The sequence below is a fragment of the Caretta caretta genome, chromosome 5 (genome assembly GCF_965140235.1).
Source record: "Caretta caretta isolate rCarCar2 chromosome 5, rCarCar1.hap1, whole genome shotgun sequence".
NCBI classification, from domain to species: domain Eukaryota; kingdom Metazoa; phylum Chordata; order Testudines; family Cheloniidae; genus Caretta; species Caretta caretta.
The window spans coordinates 131,803,245-131,826,664 of record NC_134210.1 but is presented as its reverse complement, the minus strand read 5'-3'; the positions used below and the strand labels follow the sequence as shown (position 1 = coordinate 131,826,664).

The following is a 23,420-nucleotide window of genomic DNA, read 5'->3' as shown; positions in this document are numbered from 1 at the left end:
CGGGGCCGCCGCAACCGACCCCCCGCGCCCGCCGCCCCCTGCCCGCGCCGGGCTTAGCGCGCGGGGCCCAGGCCGAGCGGCGCCGAGCAGCCAGGGGAGCCCGGGACGGGCCTGGGCCGCCGCCTCTGAACTAGGATGTCCCGACATGAAGGTGAGGGCCGGGGCCTGCCGGCTGCGGGCACCCGCCGGCCAGCGGGATCGTCATGGCGGCGCCGCCGAGAGCGGGGGGGCCGGCGGCGGCGGAGGCCCCGGGGCGGCCGGGGCCAGGGCGGCGGCCGGGCAGCTTTGCAGTGTCATGGGGGAGGGGGCCGTGTCCGTTACGGGCAGGCCCCGGCCGCCGGCGGCTCCCGGCCCCGCACAGGGCAGGCGGAGGGGCCTGCCGCGGCCTAGCGCCGCCCGGCCCGGCCCGGCCGCCAGGAACGGGGCTGGGGCTGGTTACCCCGCTGCTGAGCGCAGCGGCCTGGGGCCCGATGGGGCGAAAACTCCCTGGCTGGGGTTTGATCCCGGCCTCCTTCCTCGCTGTGCCGGGACGGGGCGGGGGCTGCAGCCGCCTGGCGGCGGGGGGCCCAGGCCGGGCAGGGAGAGGGGACGTAGGGGTGGGGGCATCCGGGGCTGGGGACGGGGGCGAGGCGTGTCCGTGGGGATGGAGGGCTGGGAGGGCGCGGGTGGAGCTTGGGGGGGCGGCGTGTTGGGGTCGGTAGGTCCCTGTGGGGGAGGTGAATGTGGGGGGGTGGATGTCAGAGGGCGGGTGGGACTGGGGGGGGTTGTAGGTAAAGGCAGGGGAAGGAGAGTCACACATGGCGTGTGGCGGGGAGACAGAGCTGTTCGTGCCTATGTCACAGTGGGAAGGGTCCAGGCAGAGGAGAGGGGGTGTGTTGTAGGTGGCTCAGAGGAGGGGAGCAATGTGTCAGGGCCGGGACTGTGTGGCGGCAGGAGGGTGGCAGGCTTCTGTGAGGAGGATGCAGGTGTGTTTTGGAGATGTTTGGAGAGTGTTTTCTTGCGACTGTGAGGGGTGGAAGATGAAGAACAGGTTCAAGCGAATGTTTGGTTCAGGGAGAGGTCTTCATGTCTTTTTCTGCATTGGGACTAGTGTTGGGGATATGGTTAGTAGCTGTGGTCTTGCTTCGGGACGAGCTGACGTTTTGGCAACTTTGGCAGGTTATGAACTTTTAATATTTTAATCTTTAGTGTAGAAAAGGAAATGAATGCAACTGTATTAACAAATCACTGCAAACATTTTGAAAGGTTAAGAAAAGTTACGTACATAAGTAGAGAAAATGCTTTAGATATGTACTCTTGTCATTCTGTATTTTTTATTGTTGTAAGGGAGGTAAGTGGATAGTTAAGGATTAATCAAAAACAGCAATGAGAAGGAAGGAGACAAGAACACAGGCAAAACGGAATGTACCTGGGAAGAAAAGAAAAATGTAATAGCGTGTGTGTCTGTATGGAAAGGTTTTTTCTCACTTTGGCAAGTGAATAGTTGGTTTAGAATGTAAGATCTTGAAGAAGCTCCTTGTAATAAGAGATTTCATCCAGGTTATTGTTTCTTGAGGGGATAACCTCAGCACCTAACCTGGCAAAAAGTTATCTTCTATCTCCCTTTGCTTAAAGAGGGATGATCTTTGTTGTCCCAGTGATATAGAAGTAATCTTTTTAAATTAGGCAGATCTCTGAAGATATACTGGAATAGAGGTGTCTACATCCAGTCTTGACAGACACAGACAACACAGTAGGAAAGTTCAGAATTTGGGGAGTAATGTTACAGGCTTCCAGCCAGAGGGTAGGTAACTTTGATGCAGGACTAGAGTATGTGGGATGGAGACTGGTGTCCACACTCCTCACTCTGCCTTAAGGTTTGCTAATTTAGCTGAGTTGTCTTATAGGAGTCCATTAGTATTGAGATTTTTTTTATTTTGAGTAAGAGGACGAATTGTTAAACACTGGAACAAGTTTCCTAGGGAGGTTGTGGAATCTCTGTCTTTGGAGGTTTTTAAGAACAAGTCAGACACCTGTCAGGAATAGTTTAGTTATTATGTGGTCCTGCATTGGGTGCAGGCAGGACTAGATGACCTCTCAAGGTCCCTTCCAATCCTACACTTCTATGATTCTATGACTGTTGCCAAACTTTTAGTCTGTCACACCAGATCCTAGCTCAGTCTCCTCATGTGATACAATAAATTCTTCTTATCTTTCTCTAGATTTGGGTGGGTTTGTATAGAAGTAATTAAGCAAACAGCAAAATGAGGGTTAATCTCACAGTTGCTTTGTGTATTGTATTTGTTGGAGGATATATTCTGTAAATTGGTTCTCAAACTGTGGTGCACGTACCACGTGACGGTATGCTGGTTTAAACTATAGTATCAGGGTAAGAACTCATAACTGCACTGATTAACATTGCAAAGGTGGTATGCCAACTGCTTTTGAATTCTATTTGTTACACACTAAGTCTTAAAGTGAGAAATATTGTAAATGTTTGTAATATTTGATAAAAAAGGTATTTCACTCTTGAAGTTAGTATTTTACTGGGAGACAGGAATCTTAGAAACTGAATTTTTATAAGCATGTCTCTCGTGGTTTATATTGTGAAATTCCTAAGCTGGAAAGAACATGTATGGAAGAACATGTTTTTTTCAATGTGCGATTTTGGTGATGAGTAGGGAGAATTATTTTAACTAAACAAGGTTAATATTTGGGTTGTCAGATTTTAAGAAAATGTTCCTTCTTTCAAGTTATAATGGGTTAGTTTTGAAAATGGAAATTCACCTTTTCCTGTTAGGTTGCAGGGTGATGTGAGGTTTGGTAACTTCACATTATGGATGTATTCTTTCCAAAGTAAAAACAACAAGATAGAACAGGGGTTCTCAACCTTTCTTTCTGAGCTCCCCTCCCCCCCCAACATGCTTTAAAAACTTCACAGCCCACCAGTGTCACAAGTGTTTTTCTGCATATAAAAGCCAGGGCCAGCATTAGGGGGTAGCAGACAAGGCAATTGCCCAGAGCCCCATGCCACAGGGGTCCCCACAAAGCTAAGTTGCTCAGGCTTCAGCTTCAGCCCCCGGTGGCAGGGTTGGGAGCCCTGGGCTTCAGCCCTACACTGCGAGGCTTCAGCTTTCTTGCCCTGAGCCCCAGCAAGTCTAACACTGGCCCTGCTTTGTGCCCCCCCAAAACCTGCTTGCGGCCCCCTAAAGGACCCCGGAACCCTGGTTGAGAACCAGCTTGAGATAGAAAATGCTGCTGCTGCAACTTGGTATGATACATTTTATAGGAACCTGGTTAGTCTTTCTATTGGTTGTCTCTTTATCCAGGACTTTGCACCATGTATTCAAATTGTTTTATTATATTGATAGTCCAAATTCGAAATTAGTTGTAGGATTGAAAATAGTGGATTTCTTTTCACTGAATTACAGACTGAGACTTGGTTTCCATTATAAGTCTGATGTGACAGTACCACCCCCTCTAAAATCCTCAAAATATGTCATTCCCACTTCAGATCTTCCATGTGTGGTCTGTGGTCAGCAAACAATTTTTGGCCCCAATGTGCGTTGATTGAAAGAAGCTGTTTTTGAGTTATAAGACTCAGGAAAAAACAACAACCCAGGCTTTAATCATGTTTAGAAAATTATATCTTTGCTGTTTTCTCTTCAGAATCATTTTGTACTAGAAATTTCAAATGAGATTTATTTGAGAGATCTTGGTAAAATCTAGAACACTGGGCTAATTCCGAAATGGGGAAGGGCATGTTTGGGAACTAGCTGCTGTAGAACTTAGAATGGTTCCCAGTGCATTCATAAACAATGTAAATACATAAATCCAAGACACACCAACTTTGTTAAGGTTAAGGACATACCAATAACTTAAAGGTAAACAAATACATTGAAAAAAAGGCACTATGTAGCTTTTAGTGTGTGTGTATGTGTGTATATGTATATATATATATATATAAAAAAACACTTAGAAATTGAGGAAATGTTAAGATTAAACATACATTTGAAAATCTCATAAGGCATAGGTAAATCATCACCAGAACAACCTTAACTGGTCTGGGACAACCAGAAACGTTGAGACAATTAGGTGAGAATGATATAAAAGCATAAATAGATTTGATCTCTTCTGTTGGAGATAACAAGAACTGGAATGGTTTCCCTTTACGTGTACAATGGCTGTGCCATACACAATCCACAAAAAGACTTTACAATTCCTGACTAGACAAATAGCACATTGGAGGCAGTCGTTCTCTGCTCTGTATTAAGATTTCATGTGCCATCAATTATACAAATCTCATTAAACACAGAATTAGTGTACCTTTGTATGCAAATCTCTGAGACCCAGATAAGGAATCTATAGCAGTTTATATGAATAAGGCAAAGCTAGTGTGTTGAAGCATCAATTTACTAACAGAAACATGTATGCATGAAACCAATTGTAAAATCAGTACTTTGTGGTGCACATTTTCAATTCTTCATGTACCTCTTCCTCAAATATAAGATTGTTATTCCAGAAGTACGTCTTCCCAAAATTCGCCATATAGCCTGCAAATTTCTTAAAACCCTTTTGTAGGAAAATTTAAGAGATGAGGGTAGTAGTTATACAGCCTACTGTATTAGCACAGTGACTTTTCTGAATTTAATGTTAATGCTTTGATTTGTATATCTCAAAATACTTGATATTGGTGGGTTCATATTACTCAGTGAGAACATGTTTAGGCCTATAATCAAAGTTAAGTGCAGTATCTGAAAATGGGTCACCGTTGTAGTTCAGGTAATGAGAATTATGGTTGGGGCAGAGGCAATGTAGTGCTAAACCTAAATAACTACAAAACTAATTAGAAATATGGGAAACAGAATAAGCTTCTGTATAATGAAAAGGAGTACTTGTGGCACCTTAGAGACTAACCAATTTATTTGAGCATGAGCTTTCGTGAGCTACAGCTCATGTTTGCGTTCAGTGGAAAACTGAATCCGCTTTGGGAATATACATTTGACAAATGCACTTGCCAATAATATTTTCATTGGCAAGTGGGCCTTACCTATTAGGTTAGCAGAATTTTTTTTTTTTAAATCTACATTTTTGGCCCTTTGGCTGTCACAGAAAACTTCTGAATGTGAACCAGTGCAGTGTGGTCTTCCTGAGTCTGCAGAAAGGGACTTAAAATAACAGAAGGCTGTGAGAAGACTTTCTTTCAGATCTGGGATGAGAAACAAAGTGTTGTTATGGATCAAAAACTGGCGAGGAGACAGAAAACAAAGAATAGGATTAAATCAGCAACCCCCTCTTATAAATTAAAAACACTTTTTTATATATTTAACACCATTATAAATGCTGGAGGCAAAGTGGGGTTTGGGGTGGAGGCTGACAGCTCGTGACCCCCCCATGTAATAACCTCGTGACCCCCTGAAGGGTCCAGACCCCCCAGTTTAAGACCCGTGGATTAAATGGTCAATTTTCATGCAGGCAAAAGGTTAACAGCAGAATGCCTCAATGTTCGGTACTAGGTCCAGTGTTGTTTAATATGCTTATGAATGATCAGGGAAGGGGAATAGGTACTGAGGTGGCAAAATTTTCAGATGAGACATTATTTAGATGAGTTAAGAATGGAGCTGTCCCAGAAGAACTTCATTGAGACCTAAAGAAGCTGATATAATGCTGTGCATTCAGGCAAATGAAGTTCATTACCAATAAATGAAAAGAATGCACAATGAAGGGGAAAAGTTAAGCTACTAACACACTTTCCAAGGTTCTAAATTAGTTGTATCAACTCAAGAAAGGGACCTGGCTTTCATTGTAGTTAGCTCAGTGAAGATGTTTGCTGTGTGGCTGTGGTCAAAAAAGCAAGTGATGCACAAGGAATGGGATGGAGAATAATATGGAAAATATTACACACAAATACAGAGAAATCATTAAAGTAGCAAAGTCAGCACTCAGAAGTTAGGAACTGCCAGATTTTAAGTTAACTGTGCAAGCTTGTCATCTTCTTTGTGTAAATTAATTAAGATAGTCTTTAATTACATGATGACATTCTACTTTTTCCCCAGGACCCCTGCCTCATTGAATGCACTGGATAGATGGTACTCACTGAATAAGCAGCTATCGAGTATTTTATCCTCGTTCAGTGTGTGAAATCATACTCTATTTAGTGCACCCCATCCAAACCCTGCTCTGACTACAGATTCATTTCCTCATTGGCTTTCTCTGTGGCACTCATTACTAAAGTATCTGGGTGCTTTACGAACATTAATGAATTTATTTTCACAGCACCCATATGAGACAAGGTGGTGGTATTATCCCCATTTTACAGATAGTGTCTGAGGCACAGAGAAATTAAGGCCAAAAGTTCTTATGTGAAGAGCAGTGAAAAGATTGGGATTGTTTACCTTAGCAGTGAAATAAATAAGAGGGGGCATGAAACAGTATGTTAGAATGGAATAGAGAAGGTAGATTAGGAGCTTCTGTTTTTCCTCTCTCATAACGTAAGAACAAGGGAAACATTCAATGAAATTAAAAAGTGGCCGTTTCAAAACTGATAAAAGGAAATACTTTATTCACACAACATGTACTTAAACTATGGAACTCATTGCCCCCGGTGGTCACTGATGCCAAGAATTTAGCAAGATTCATAAAGGGATTGGGCATTTTATATGGACCAGGATGAGTCCTAATTGGCAGCAGACTATCCTGCCTCTGCCTAATGTGGAGGTGCAAATCAAGGTTTTGGTTTTGACCTGCTGTATAAAGCTTTAAATGACTTGGTTTCTAGCTACTTCGTCAGTTGACTTCACCTAGTTGTGATGTTCAGGCTGACAGCCTCCTAGTTCAGATGGCAAAAAGAAAAGGAGTACTTGTGGCACCTTAGAGACTAACCAATTTATTTGAGCATGAGCTTTCGTGAGCTACAGCTCACTTCATCAGATGTTTACCGTGGAAACTGCAGCAGACTTTATATACACACAGAAATCATGAAACAATACCTCCTCCCACCCCACTGTCCTGCTGGTAATAGCTTATCTAAAGTGATCAACAGGTGGGCCATTTCCAGCACAAATCCAGGTTTTCTCACCCTCCACCCCCCCCACACAAATTCACTCTCCTGCTGGTGCTAGCCCATCCAAAGTGACAACTCTTTACATAATCAAGTCGGGCTATTTCCTGCATAGATCAAGGTTTTCTCACATCCCCCCCACCCCCATACACACACAAACTCACTCTTCTGCTGGTAATAGCTCATCTAAACTGACCATTCTCCAGGTTTAAATCCAAGTTAAACCAGAACATCGGGGGGGGGGGTAGGAAAAAACAGGAGGAAACAGGCTACCTTGCATAATGACTTAAGGTAGCCTGTTTCCTCCTGTTTTTTCCTACCCCCCCCCCCCGATGTTCTGGTTTAACTTGGATTTAAACCTGGAGAATGGTCAGTTTAGATGAGCTATTACCAGCAGAAGAGTGAGTTTGTGTGTGTATGGGGGTGGGGGGGATGTGAGAAAACCTTGATCTATGCAGGAAATAGCCCGACTTGATTATGTAAAGAGTTGTCACTTTGGATGGGCTAGCACCAGCAGGAGAGTGAATTTGTGTGGGGGGGGTGGAGGGTGAGAAAACCTGGATTTGTGCTGGAAATGGCCCACCTGTTGATCACTTTAGATAAGCTATTACCAGCAGGACAGTGGGGTGGGAGGAGGTATTGTTTCATGATTTCTGTGTGTATATAAAGTCTGCTGCAGTTTCCACGGTAAACATCTGATGAAGTGAGCTGTAGCTCACGAAAGCTCATGCTCAAATAAATTGGTTAGTCTCTAAGGTGCCACAAGTACTCCTTTTCTTTTTGCGAATACAGACTAACACGGCTGTTCCTCTGAAACTAGTTCAGATGGCAAGTGAAGTGCCTTTGAGTCCAGTAATATTTTATATCATTTATATAGTATATCTATAGATCTCAAAATACCTTTTTAAGGGTGAGTACACATTATTGTCCTCATTGGATAGATGAGAAGCTGAGGCCCAGAGTGTGTGTTCATTTTGTTTATGCTCAGTAGGGAGCCCAAATCTGTTGGGCCCTTCAGGGTACTCTGCAAAGCTCACCTAGTTTCCCAGGCTTTCTCTGAGGGACGTAGGTAAAGTTGCTCTGGGGAGGAGGTTCACATTGGGCTTTTGGGGGGCAAGGGGGTTATGTTGATATGTCTTCCAGTTAAATTCTTTAGTTTGTATATTTTAAAAATTAAATTGTGCCTAGACTGTATCTTGGCTAGGCATGTTGTATAAACTCTCATTCGTCTCAATGTAGTAGTTTTTACTGCCTTATTCATCTCAATGTGGTGGTTTTTACTTCCTTATTCATCTTATTGGGATGTCTTTTATGTGTATGTCTGAACTGTTTCCCTCAAAACTGCTTTGTTTAGAACTTCCAGGAGACTTTGGACTTCTTCCTCTTCTCCATAAAACTTTCTCCTACTTCTTGAGCTCTGGTGGACAGCAGGGTAAATCTTTTATTATTTTTATTATTTGCATTGTGGTAGTGCCTAGAGGTTGTAACAGACATTTGGGCTACCGTTACGGTAATCACTGTACATATGCATAGTAAGACTCATTCCCTGTCCCAAACAGCTTGCTGTGTAACCAGACAAGACAGACTGAGGATTGGAGAAAGGAAGCATTATTATTCCCATACCCTTTTATTTTTGTTTTAACGGATGGAGAATTGAGGCACAGAGAAATTAAGTCACTTGACTGAGGTCACACAAGGGAATTGGTGACGGAGCTAGGAATTGAACCCAGATCTGTCAAATCGCAGTACAGTGCCTTATAATCACAAGCCCATGCTTCCAATCTCCTTTTTTCTAATTTCAGTTATATCATGCAAATCTACATTACTATTTAGTATTTTAGATTTGGAATCTACTTTTAGTAATAACTTGAGCTTCAAATTTTGGTGAAAATAGTGTTATGTGACTGCATTCGGTTTTGATCACCGTACTCACGATCATAAATAAATAAAAATGAGGGCGGACACGTAATTTCAGAAATTTGTCAGAGTGAGTGCATCCTACCAGTAACAGAGTAGATGACGACACTTGGTCTAGGTTGTAATTTCATTTTTTTTCTTACCTCAGGTCAGATTTGGTCCTCCCCCATCACTTTCACCATTTCCTGGTGCCTGAATTGTCTTTTTGGGAGGCAGTGTTTCTTGTCTTGAGTGAGGAGAGGTGCTGTCTCTGGTATCATAAATTGTCATCTTTCTCTGATATTTTCTCTCGCCTCTTGTTTTCCCCAAATTCTCTTTGCCACTATCTCTTTTTTCCTTCCTCTCCTTTGCTGTGCTTCCCCTTCTTCTCCTTCATCCCCACAAGGTCTTCCAAGGTGGGGTTTTCAAAGGAGCCTAAGGGTTTTAGGCACCTAAGTCCCATTGAAATTCAACTAGGCCCCTTTGAATAGCTCTGCTGGAAGCACAACTAAACCTGGTGAATATTAGGAAATGTTGCACAAAATTTTCCTAAGGTTCCCTTGCCCCTTTGTTTATAAAATGGTTTAAATACTAGTATGGCCTAGAGAAAATGGTGTTAGGGTTGAAAACTGTCTTGTCCATTCTGCACTACCACTGAAACAATCTTAAATACTAGTTTGTGGGAATTATTTTGATGAAAACCATTTTCTGCAATAGATATACTTCCTAGCATAGACAAGGCTCCTGGGGCCTCACCAACGTTAGCCTAATGAGAGCAACACAAATAACATTCTTGGCTAAGCCTCCGTTGGCCAACTATCTTAGACTTTGTCTCTGTTCGGAAATGGAACGGGTGGGATAGAAACGGTCTAGGCACAAAAAGTTCAGTATGCCTGATTAGCGTCCTGAACCATTTTAGTTTTGTCCTACATCTATACTAGTGCTCTTCTAAAGAGTTTCAGTTGTAACCCTCTGTGGGTGCCTATCCCATATTTACCAGTACAGCTTCCAGAAGCAATGGGTTCCTGGAGATTTCAAAGTCCATAGATGTATTGAGAGATACTAATGGAAGGACTGGTGAACTGTTTGTGCTATTATGCCAGTAACTTCTGTCTACACTGGCAAAGAAATGGCTGTGATGGAAACAGTATTCAGATTTGCTGGCTATTTTTGAGAAATTAAAAAAAAAAACAAAAAAAAAAACCCAAATCCTCTGACTGGTTTTAACACCTGTTCATCTGAATTGGTATTAAAACTGCTGGGAGCCCTAGCGTAGACAAGGCATCAGTGGTTGGATCTGTTTTTGTCACATTTTTAGTGAAATCTTCTGGAAAGCAATTCTAATGACAGCTGTGGTTAAAAACTGGTCTTGCTGCTTGAACCTGTCTACACTAGGGTTTCCAGCAGTTTTATCTCCAGCTCAACAAAGCTGGTATTAGAATTGTTGAGACTCTTTAGTAAACTTTCCCAGCGTAGACCAGCCAGGCTAATCCAAATACTATTTGGCACATGTCTACATTTTTTTAAGTACTTGTATGTGGATGCATGTGGTGTTTTACCAGCATGTTGGAGTAACAGGTTTTTTTTAGAGGAGTTGTAAATATATCTATTGTATGCAAGATCTTAATGAGAGGGGGGACAGACTTCTGGCTTATTGGAGGCTGGCAGAAATCAGGTCTATAATTCACCAGTAAAGTTGTTCCAGTGGTACCTGTGGTGGAATCTATGTAAACAGGGCACAGGTGTGTTATTGTCATGATGTAAAACCCTCTCTCCCCCTTCTCCCACATACTTATAGACAGGGTCAGTGAGCATTTGTTGTTTTTTCCCGTACCCCCAGTGTACTGTTTCCCATACCTCCCTAAATGTACTCATGGATTGATTACGGTAGGTACGGGATTCAGTATGCAGAGAAATATGGAAAGAAATTTTAAAGGAATTGTTAGAGGGTATAATTCAAGACCAAAAATAAATTTTTAAGATGTAAATAAGTATTGATGACTTAAGGACAGTGAAGCTTTATAAAAGAAAACGTTAGAGCATAGTGATCAATCTTCCAGACTACTGTATCCTTTGCGCGAGTCTGATTTGTCTTGTGTACCCCAAGTTTCACCTCACTTAAAACTACTTGCTTAAAAATCAGACCTAAAAATACAAAAATGTCAGTCACACTATTACTGAAAAATAGCTGACTTTCTCATTTTTACCATGTAATTATAAAATAAATCAATTGGAATATAAACATTGTACTTATATTTTAGTGTATAGTATATAGAGCAGTATAAACAAGTCACACTTTAGATAAGCTATTACCAACAGGAGAGTGGGTTTGTGTGTGTGGGGAAAAAAAAGGGGGGGGGGAGAAATCCTGGATTTGTGCTGGAAATGGCCCACCTTGATTATCATACACATTGTAAGGAGAGTGATCACTTTAGATAAGCTATTATCAGCAGGAGAGTGGGGTGGGGGGAGAGAAAACCTTTTGTAGTGGTAAACACCCATTTTTTCATGGTTTGTATGTATAAAAACATCTTCTGTATTTTCCACAGTATGCATCCGATGAAGTGAGCTGTAGCTCACGAAAGCTCATGCTCAAATAAATTGGTTAGTCTCTAAGGTGCCACAAGCACTCCTTTTCTTTTTGCGAATACAGACTAACACGGCTGTTACTCTGAAACAAGTCACAGTATGACATTTTAGTTTGTACTGACTTTGCTAGTGCTTTTTATGTAGCCTGTTGTAAAACTAGGCAAATATCTAGATTAGTTGATGTACCCCCTGATAGATCTCTGCATACCCCTGGTTGAGAGCCACAGCTTTAGAAAGCCATGAAATTCTCTGTTACATCTTAAAATTTTTGAAAAGTGTGGAAATGCAATTATGATACCTCAAACAATGCTAACTTGGCCACTGTCCACTGCTATTGTGGGCATTGTGTAAGATGAAAATACCTATGCTAAGTTGATATCTCAACACTATATATCTGGGTGATTTTGGTCACAATCTATCGCAGCTGCTATTGACTAACCATCTCTTCCTCTGTTTTAAGAAGTTTGTATTTGTAAACATCTTCAGTTAGTTCCATTGTGGATTGAAGTTGCATGATGTATGTAGTTGAATTGCAAGCTGACTGGTCCCTGGTATAGGTCACTCACCAGGACTTTAAGTATATTTTCCAGCACCCTGCTCTCAATTCTTTGGTATCTGCAGCTTTAGAACAATCCGAGTGAAAACGCTTCTTGGTCTGCGCCAGTGGATAGAGAAAGCAGAAGAATGAGTGCTCTGGGCTGCAAAGTATACTCTTCCAGGTCTCTTGAGATGCGGGTACCAAATTACCAAATTGTTATGGCACAGTATCAATATGGCCTGTAGGGTGCTGTTTTCCCCCATCCTAGATGCCTTGCGTGAGGAGCAGGAAAAGGCTGCTCAGGACTTTGTTATATAGAGGATTGTTTGTAGCAAAGGATGCCCTTAGAGCATCTGATGCTTCTGATTCATGGGCCAGGCCAGTAAGGATAGGTATTGTTATAAAATACTATTCCTACATTCTCGACTGTCCTCTGAAGCTCAGTCAGAAATAGAGGATTTACCTTTTGAGGTGATGCCTCTTCTCTTGAAGACTGAGTGAAACTGAAAATTACCAATGCCACTGTTTGCTCCTGGGGACTTACAGAGTCTGCTACAACACAAGAGAGTTCGCCTGTCCTGCTTTTAGGTATTAGAGGTAGTTACCAAATACATCAGAGGTTCTCCTTCTACTATGGACCTCAGACCCAGCCTTGTCATCCATATCCCACCAAGAAGCAGGGATAATCCAAGCAGGACCACTGGAGATTTAGCTCAGGAGCTCATCAGCTTCTAGAGCTCAGATCTGATGGGATTATTGAGAATCCTGTGCCAGAGTCTTGTTAATATTGCACCTCTTCTACTACTGTGTCCCTTCCCTTTTCAAGTTTCGTTTCTCAGCATTAGGGTTTCTGGCATGCAATTACTTAAGGTCAATGAGTGTTGAATATTGTTTGCAGTGGTTACATTCAATTTCACACCAAATCTCCTTCAGAACCCACTTCTTCATTCCTCTTCATGGATCTTCCTCACAAGACAGCTTTTGGAGAAAACTGAATGTCTCCTTAACAAAGGAGCTGTATAGGATGGTGCCACAGCGCCACCAGATCTTTCTAAAAGATTTTCAAACCTGTTGGATACCACCTGAGTTAACCTAAAGTCACTTCATATTTAGAGACTATGGCTAAAAGGGAGGTGTGGACCCTCACAACTGCCTCAATTTCTTCCAGCAAACCCAGGAGCTTTACGAGAAGTGCCAGGAATGTGAGGAAGTGGGGAAGGTGAGTGTGAATGTGCAGAAGCAGCACCCTAGAAGGGCCAAATATATATATTCTGTGCCAAAGCAGAAGTTAAAACCATGGGAGGCTAGAAGAGCCAGATATGAGAAATGGTGTTTGGAAACCTTTTCATAGAATCATAGAATATAAGGGTTGGAAGGGACCCCATCTAGTCCAACCCCCTGCTCGAAGCAGGACCAATTCCCAGTTAAATCATCCCAGCCAGGGCTTTGTCAAGCCTGACCTTAAAAACCTCTAAGGAAGGAGATTCTACCACCTCCCTAGGTAACGCATTCCAGTGTTTCACCACCCTCTTAGTGAAAAAGTTTTTCCTAATATCCAATCTAAACCTCCCCCACTGCAGCTTGAGACCATTACTCCTCGTTCTGTCATCTGATACCATTGAGAACAGTCTAGAGCCATCCTCTTTGGAACCCCTTTCAGGTAGTTGAAAGCAGCTATCAAATCCCCCCTCATTCTTCTCTTCTGCAGGCTAAACAATCCCAGCTCCCTCAGCCTCTCCTCATAAGTCATGTGTTCCAGACCCCTAATCATTTTTGTTGCCCTTCGCTGGACTCTCTCCAATTTATCCACATCCTTCTTGAAGTGTGGGGCCCAAAACTGGACACAGTACTCCAGATGAGGCCTCACCAATGTCGAATAGAGGGGAACGATCACGTCCCTCGATCTGCTCGCTATGCCCCTACTTATACATCCCAAAATGCCATTGGCCTTCTTGGCAACAAGGGCACACTGCTGACTCATATCCAGCTTCTCGTCCACTGTCACCCCTAGGTCCTTTTCCGCAGAACTGCTGCCTAGCCATTCGGTCCCTAGTCTGTAGCTGTGCATTGGGTTCTTCCGTCCTAAGTGCAGGACCCTGCACTTATCCTTATTGAACCTCATCAGATTTCTTTTGGCCCAATCCTCCAATTTGTCTAGGTCCTTCTGTATCCTATCCCTCCCCTCCAGCGTATCTACCACTCCTCCCAGTTTAGTATCATCCGCAAATTTGCTGAGATTTTGTTGTGCTGTATGTAGATAGGTCATGGTGCAGCAGTTTTAGTGCTATGTCACATTTGTATCCCATTTTTCTTGACTATTTAAGGCAGGATTGCAACTGCTGGAGTAAACCATTGACATAGTTAGGGTGCTGGTATGAGCTGCTGGGCTGTTGACTGTTGCATTGCTCTGTGAAGAAATACTGGCAGCACAGTAAGGTGACAGGCCACGCTGGCACATGCAATGGAGGATCCTGGGAAGAGAAGAATTTGGGTGTACCATTTCCTGCAGACACCGACTATTTGGAATGTCTGCTGGCATATGCAGGTGGGCGGTATAGGCTGATCAAATGTGGGCACATTGTCCACCGATGATTATTGTTCTGTTAGAAAGGCTGTTTTGTCTGACAGAATCTGATCCCATAAACCAGTACTGCTTATTCTATAAATGTAGCTAAATGTATTGTCAAACCATCTGTGTGGATGTTGACTTTTTTCTTAGAAAAGAAACTGTACCTGTTAATATGAGTATAATGAGCCCATGCAGTGTTGGTAGAAGTACTTAATGATTGTTGCCTCTCTTTTTTTTTCTTTAAACAAGTCAGTGTCTTGCTTGCTTTGCACCAAGATCAGCCCCATTATCAAGCGTTACTTAATTAAACTAACCCAAAATTTTATTTTGGGCCCTCAGTCAGTTAGTGTTGTCAATGTATATTTCTTTGCTAATGTTATTCGGAGCAGCATGGGCAGTCTTCTCCTTTGCATTCTTTGCTTGTGTGATGGGTTGTACAAACCCCACACTGGACACTAAGGGGTTAAGGAACTGCTCTGCGTCCAGGCAGCCCCACCACACCTGTAGCAAGTGCACCAACATGAGGAGGAGGAGTTAAAAGGCAGGGGAGCAGGTCATTTGGTGTCTGCTCAGAGAAGAGAGCAGACCTGTGACCTGCAGCTCCAGGAGCAAAAAGCTGAGGAAAGGCAGAATCCCTCCCTAAACAGCTGCCCAGTAGTCCCTCCCTGAGGTGAAGGGAGGACCTGCTGCAGAGACAGCCTGAGAGGGAAGCATTCCCCTCTCCCTTTCATACAAACTCTGGATTTAGTTAATCCCCTTTATTTTTGTTCAGATTACCCCAGCAGGGGAAAGCCCTTGGCCTAAGCTGGCCCAGGAGGCTGGGCCATACTGCTAGAGGAGGCAATTGCTGCCCGCGAGAAAAGAGAGCGACCTCGCTACACTCAGGTGCCAGAAGGTGCCTTTTGGTGAGCAGACATCCCTTACGCTGCCTAACCCAGACGGTGACTTTCGGACAATTGCAGGGAGGTAGTAGGAAATGGCGCAGGGAGAGTGGGCAGTCCCGGCTGTCAGAGCACTGATAGCTCTCAAAGGGCCCTGGGTCAGAGCCAGGTGGAGTGAAGGAGCCTGGGCTCCCATACCAACAACCCCCCTTGCAAGTCAGGGGCCTAAGCCCTGACCATTAGGCTATGCTCCCTTAACAACCACCCCAAGTGAGGACTGTCACAGCTTGCTTGTAAAGTGTATAGTATGGTAGTATTTCTGTGTACAAGTGGTACACAAACTTTTCCAGTTGCTGCCCCCCCCCCATTAAAGAAATCTGTCTCTTCTCTCCCCCCCATTACTGCAAAGTCACGGCTTCCTCAGCAGCAGAGGTTGGGTTGAAGGCAAAGCTGGGGATGGAATTGAGGATGAGGAAGAGCTGGGGCTAGAGGTGGAGCTGGACTGGGCTACGGGGAGAGGGAATGAGGGCTGGGCTGGGGGGTGGAGCAGGAGTGGGGGCTGAATGGGGATGAGAGAAGAGCAAGGCTGGGGGTGGAGCAGGGCTGGAAGTGTGGTGCTCCCTTCCCACTCTCTGTGGGGCCTACCATGAGCCCTGTCGTGACCCCCCTCCGACTGTGGGGTGCACCCCCTGCAGGTGTGTGTAGGAACAGTTTGGGGACTGTTGCTATATATGTTCCAGAGAGCTTTGGGAGTAAATGGCTCTTTTCCCCTAATGTGAATTACAGTTAATATCTTTCTCAATAAGAAGAAAAAAATTCAGATTAAAGGATCCTATCAGTAGAAAAAGGGGAGTCCTGTTAGGAAATATATTCTGAGTGCCATGCTAATTTCCACAGCTGTTCCTTCATTTTATTCAGATTAGTAGTTTTGAATGATATTGTCCAAGACTCCTTCAGGTGTGCTGCTAAAATCATAGAATATCAGGGTTGGAAGGGACCTCAGGAGGTCATCTAGTCCAACCCCCGGCTCAAAACAGGACCAATCCCCAATTAAATCATCCCAGCCAGGGCTTTGTCAAGCCTGACCTTAAAAACTTCTAAGGAAGGAGATTCTACCACCTCTCTAGGTAACGCATTCCAGTGTTTCACCACCCTCCTAGTGAAAAAGTTTTTCCTAATATCCAACCTAACCTCCCCCACTGCAACTTGAGACCATTACTCCTTGTCCTGTCCTCTTCTACCACTGAGAATAGTCTAGAACCATCCTCTCTGGAACCACCTCTCAGGTAGTTGAAAGCAGCTATCAAATCCCCCCTCATTCTTCTCTTCTGCAGACTAAACAATCCCAGTTCCCTCAGCCTCTCCTCATAAGTCATGTGTTCCAGACCCCTAATCATTTTTGTTGCCCTTCGCTGGACTCTCTCCAATTTATCCACATCCTTCTTGTAGTGTGGGACCCAAAACTGGACACAGTACTCCAGATGAGGCCTCACCAATGTCAAATAGAGGGGGATGATCACGTCCCTCGATCTGCTGGCTATGCCCATACTTATACATCCCGAAATGCCATTGGCCTTCTTGGCAACAAGGGCACACTGCTGACTCATATCCAGCTTCTCGTCCACTGTCACCCCTAGGTCCTATTCCGCAGAACTGCTGCCTAGCCATTCGGTCCCTAGTCTGTAGCGGTGCATTGGGTTCTTCCGTCCTAAGTGCAGGACCCTGCACTTATCCTTATTGAACCTCATCAGATTTCTTTTGGCCCAATCCTCCAATTTGTCTAGGTCCCTCTGTATCCTATCCCTGCCCTCCAGCGTATCTACCACTCCTCCTAGTTTAGTATCATCCACAAATTTGCTGAGAGTGCAATCCACACCATCATCCAGATCATTTATGAAGATATTGAACAAAACCAGCCCCAGGACCGACCCCTGGGGCACTCCACTTGACACCGGCTGCCAACTAGACATGGAGCCATTGATAACTACCCGTTGAGCCCGACAATCTAGCCAACTTTCTACCCACCTTATAGTCCATTCATCCAGCCCATACTTCTTTAACTTGCTGACAAGAATACTGTGGGAGACCGTGTCAAAAGCTTTGCTAAAGTCAAGAAACAATACATCCACTGCTTTCCCTTCATCCACAGAACCAGTAATCTCATCATAAAAGGCGATTAGATTAGTCAGGCATGACCTTCCCTTGGTGAATCCATGCTGACTGTTCCTGATCACTTTCCTCTCCTTTAAGTGCTTCAGGATTGATTCTTTGAGGACCTGCTCCATGATTTTTCTGGGGACTTAGGTGAGGCTGACTGGCCTGTAGTTCCCAGGATCCTCCTTCTTCCCTTTTTTAAAGATTGGCACTACATTAACCTTTTTCCAGTCATCCGGGACTTCCCCCCGTTCGCCACGAGTTTTCAGAGATAATGGCCAATGGCTCTGCAATCACAGCCGCCAATTCCTTTAGCACTCTCGGATGCAAGGCGTCTGGCCCCATGGACTTGTGCACGTCCAGCTTTTCTAAATGGTCCCTAACCACCTCTTTCTGCACAGAGGGCTGGCCATCTACTCCCCATGCTGTGATGCCCAGCGCAGCAGTCTGGGAGCTGACCTTGTTAGTGAAGACAGAGGCAAAAATAGCATTGACTACATTAGCTTTTTCCACATCCTCTGTCACTAGGTTGCCTCCCTCATTCATTAAGGGGCCCACACTTTTCTTGGCTTTCTTCTTGTTGCCAGCATACCTGAAGAAACCCTTCTTGTTACTCTTGACATCTCTTGCTAGCTGCAGCTCCAGGTGTGATTTGGCCCTCCTGATTTCATTCCTACATGCCCCAGCAATATTTTTATACTCTTCCCTGGTCATATGTCCAACCTTCCACTTCTTGTAAGCTTCTTTTTTATGTTTAAGGTCTGCTAGGATTTCACCATTAAGCCAAGCTGGTCGCCTGCCATATTTACTATTCTTTCGACTCATCGGGATGGTTTGTCCCTGTAACCTGAACAGGGATTCCTTGAAATACAGCCAGCTCTCCTGGACTCCTTTCCCGTTCATGTTAGTCCCCCAGGGGATCCTACCCATCTGTTCCCTGAGGGAGTCGAAGTCTGCTTTCCTGAAGTCCAGGGTCCGTATCCTGCTGCTTACCTTTCTTCCCTCAGCTCCTACAAACTTGCTTGTTGAACTTTCTGGATTTGCCAATGAGGGTGTGATATTTTATCTGATAGCTCTTCTCTTCAGAATGGATGTAGTATTTTTTCTTTTATTTTTTTCAATAGAGTTGAATCTGGGGTTCTCAATCTGATTTGTTAGAAAATGTAGTTATGTAGGATTATAGGCCATATAACGATCCATGATCAAACGCAGAGGTTTATTTCAGTAAAAAGAGACTGTCAATACTTTTTGGCTTATTAACTGTCTAGGAAGCATTTTAGAAACTGGAAGCTTCCTGACTGAGATAATTGAATAAGACCAAAACTATCAGAAGTGGACATTAATTTTGTGTGCCTCATTTTTTGAGAGCCCAACTGGAGGATCCTCTGCCTGATTTTCAGCTACAGACCCACAGCTACAGTTAAGGAGCTGAACATTTCTGAAGATTTGACTGTAAATCAATAATAAAGAAATGATTGTGCTTCCCCTTCCTGGCACACCATAGGAAAATTAAATGTTGATAAATACTAATCAGAATTAGACTCATGTAGTGTGTGAATGTAGAACGTACTTTCTTCTGAATTCACTTGGGAGTAAACAGATAAAATGTTAAATACTTCTGTAGGTGACAGTTAAGTAATATGGTGACTTATGGTTTGGTTCTTATGATAATGAACAGCACAACATCAGCAGTTTAGCACCTAGATCTTTGGATTGGGCTCAATTGAACTGAAACGAGCCTTGGTTTTTGGGTTTTTTTCTTTTAAATGTCACCTGCTTTGTCACAAAATAAGAACTCTATTTCCTATAGATTACAAGTGGACACAATATATCAGGGGTTCTCAAACTGGGGGTCAGGACCCCTCAGGGAGTCACAAGGTTATTACAGTGGGGGTCGCAAGCTGTCAGCCTCCACCCCAACCCCTGCTTTGTCTCCAGCATTTATAATGGTGTTAAATACATAAAAACGTGTTTTTAATTTATAAGGGATGTCTCATAAAAAGGCTCTGAGTGTGAAAGGGGTCAGTCACCAGTACAGAAGTTTGAGAACCACTGCAGTATATCGTTCAGCTACACAGTACCAATAAAATGCCATCTTCCTCAGCTGACAAACCATTCATGATTAAAAGAAAAGGAGTACTTGTGGCACCTTAGAGACTAACCAATTTATTTGAGCATGAGCTTTCGTTAGCTGTAGCTGTAACTCACGAAAGCTCATGCTCAAATAAATTGGTTAGTCTCTAAGGTGCCACAAGTCCTCCTTTTCTTTTTGCGAATACAGACTAACACGGCTGTTCCTCTGAAACCTGTCATTCATGATTAGGGAGCTAGTGAAACAGTGTCGTGTTTCTAAGAACGTTTTTTTAAAAAGTATAAAATCTTGGTGATTTTCATTAATGGTTGTGGAGAGGCCCAGAGTGTGCTTTAGCATGTTTTAGAGGTGGACTTTGTGTTTGTGATGTCATGCCCCTTGCTAGCCAGTCTGGCAGGTGCTATATTAGGCATAGGTTCTGCATGTTACACTGGCTAAGTCCCTGAAACATAGCTGCTTTGAAGATCTTTGGATGAAAACTGCTGTAGAAGTGCAGAGTTACTATGTTTTTATGATTGTTTTTGTTGTTATTGGATTGAGTTCATTGGTGCTCCAGAGAAGAATGGTTGGGCCAGGCTATCCAACTCTTCTCACTTCTGCTGCCCCGGTAGAAAGTCTTGAGTTAGAAGAATATGTAAGATTCAAGTGAGCCTTTAAAGAGGTTCCCCTGTTATGTTGCATTACTCTCTCAGGTGGTTCTAGGGAGAGCAGCTACCATTGCTTTGGCAGTGTTGAGGCCTGCTACAGGAGTAAATTAGATGAATGTCTTCAGGCTGTGCTTTGGGGGGGGGGGAAGAAAAAAGAAGAAACAGACTGAAAACAACTGAAGAAAAGAGACCCCATGATCTGCATTAGGAAAGAAAATCAGAGTTAAGCTGGGAAGGTACAAAAATGAGAGCCGTCATAAGTAGAATTGGTAAAAAGTACACAGTGAATGCGTTACTTGATTTTATTTGACAAATACTGTTTTTTGTATTATTTAAACAACTATAGAGCCAGTCGTGGCCTTTGGCAAACACATTGTTGGATAAAATACATATGTAATTAATCTAATGTATTTTAATGTTTTTCTGCTGTTTGGGCAGCCCTAGTAGGTACATTGTCAGACGGCTTCCATTTAATTACACACAAAAACACTGTTAAATACATTAAGGTTGCAGAGCCAAGCACTCCAAAATTAGGAAATGCCAGCATTAAGGTTGCCTGTACAAGCTTACTTTGTTTTCCTTCAGTGTATGCATTATGATACTGTCTTTAATTACATGATCACAGATAATTTTTCCATAGGACCCATGCTTCATTTAGCGCACAGGATGGATAGTGCTCACTAAGTGAGCAGCTGTTCAATATTTTTGTTTTCTCATTGTTCAGTGTGTGGCCCCAGGCCACAGCGCACTATTCAAAACCTGCTCTGAAGAAAGAATTATGAATTTCCTCATGGGCTTTTCTGTGATGCTCATCACTATAGTATTTGATTGCTTCACAACAATAATGCATTTATTTTCATAACACTCCTGTGAGCTGAGCGGGATGATAGCCTCATTTTACAGATGGGTAACTGGGGCACAGAGAGATTATGGCCAAAAGTATCCACTAATTTTGAATGCTCAATTTGAGACAACCAGGAGCTGATTTTTCTGAGTATTTAGCATCATACAGCACTTCATTATATGTTCAAATCACAGCTCCCATTGACTCCATTTGCAGCTAAGAGTGCTCAGCACTTCTGCAAGTCAGACCCCAGGGTAGCAAGGCAGGCACCCAGAAAATGAGGAACATGAATGACCATTGAGAAAAGTTTGGTTTTAAGTGACCTGGCAACTCTGACACTGATAAAATCCAAGAGCCTCCTTTGTCTTCCTGCAGTTCCATGCCTCATTCACTACACATCTTCCAACTTCTGCAACAAATGAAGCATGGGTTCTCCAAACCACACTCTCCTGTTCTCTGAAAATATCTTCTCAATATGCAGTGGCAGTCAAAAAAAGCTAACAGAATGTTAGGAACCATTAGGAAAGAGAGAGATGATAAGACAGTAAATGCCACTGTGTAAATCCATGGTATTGAATACTGCATGCTCAAAAAAGAGATATTAGAATAGGAAAAGATACAGAGAAGGGCTCCACAAATGATTAGGGGTCTAGAAGAGCTTCCATGTGAGGAGAGATTAAAAAGACTGGGACTTTTCTGCTTGGAAAAGAGACAGCTAGGGGGGGATATGATAGACGTCTATAAAATCATGAATGATATGGAGAAAGTGAATGGGGAAATGTTCATTACCTCTTCACATACCACAAGAACTAGGGGGTCACCCTTTTGAAATTAATAGGTAGCAGGTTTGAAACAAACAAAAGGAAGTACTTCTTCACACAACACACAGTTAGCTCTGTGGAACTTGTTACCAGGGGATGTTTTGAAGGGCAAAAGTATAACTGGGTTCAAAAAAGAATTAAAGTTCTTGGAGGATAGATTCATTAATGGCTATTAACCAAGATAGTCAAGGATGCAACCCCATGCTCTGGTTGTTCCTAAGCCTCTTACTGTCAGATGCTGGGGCTGTATGACAGGAAATGGATCACTTGATAATTGCCCTGTTCTGTTTATTCCCCCTAAACTGTCTGGCATTGGCCATTGTCGAAAGACAGCATACTGGGCTAGATGACAATACTGTGTCAGATCAATGGTCTGTTCTTATGTTCTCCTTTACTACACAACCCTGATTCATCCTCGGAGTGGGTCCATCCTGTGTTGCAGGGAGAGTCCTTTGTAAAAAATAGACTTTAATTACATGGTCCCATTCTATCACATATGCATAAGGGGGCCGAATTAAGATTGCATGGACAACCTTAATTCTGGCATTTTCTAACTTTGGAGTGCTTGATTTTGCTAGAGCTTTTCAAAGAAAAGGTTACCAGAATTGTTTTTAACTCTGTAAACCTACCTGTTTTTCTCTAGTCTAGTTCTCTGACGTGGCTGAATTGTTTTGGCTACAATTTTCCAAAAAAAAAACACAAAAAAACAACCCTTGGGCCTGAGGCAGATATTATCTAGCATGGGAAATTTCAGCCCAGTGGTTAACATTTGGTGATGTTATAAGCAAATAAAAACACTTCTCTTTAAAAGGCCCTATCAGGGTAATAGGTGCTACCAGCCAGGCCTACAATATTCTTCAGAATGTAACATTTAAATGCAGTACAGACTGTGTTTTTCCTTTTATGTTGCAGGGTTGTGGCTTTGAGGGAGCAAGCCCAGAACAGCTATTTTTTTTAAAAACTCTGGTTTGTAGGCTGACGCTGTGATAGTCAAAGGGGCCTGAGGGAAGTAGGTGACCAGCTCCCATTGAATTTCAAAGGGATTTGGCTGCCCAACTTGCCTTTTGAAGCACTCAGTCTTAGTTGTTAGGTTAGTAGATGTCAGGTAAATTTGTCCAGCACCCCATGTAACTCATGAAGTAAAGCTGGTGTAAATGAGCATCTTCATTCTAAAGAAGGGAAGGCCCTCACTCCTGGCTGCAGCTTGGCTGCCAGCCCCCACTTTTGCCCCCTGTCTGTGGCTCTGCTCCCGGCCCAAGGGAGCATGGACACGTTCCATTACTGGTAAGGGGCCACATGAGATGGAAAGTTTGGGTATCACTGCCCTACTGAATCCATTCCATTTCCATT

General features: G+C 43.3%; 1 protein-coding gene across 1 annotated transcript in view; it reads left to right on the top strand.

The window, feature by feature from the left end:
* KCMF1 (potassium channel modulatory factor 1) overlaps positions 1-23,420 on the top strand; it is a 76,660-nt gene continuing 53,240 nt past the window's right edge. Inside the window, exon 1 of the mRNA XM_048851631.2 lies at positions 1-151. Coding sequence (XP_048707588.1) covers positions 136-151 — 16 coding nt within the window. The 5' untranslated portion in view covers positions 1-135. The remainder of the gene's footprint in view (positions 152-23,420) is intronic.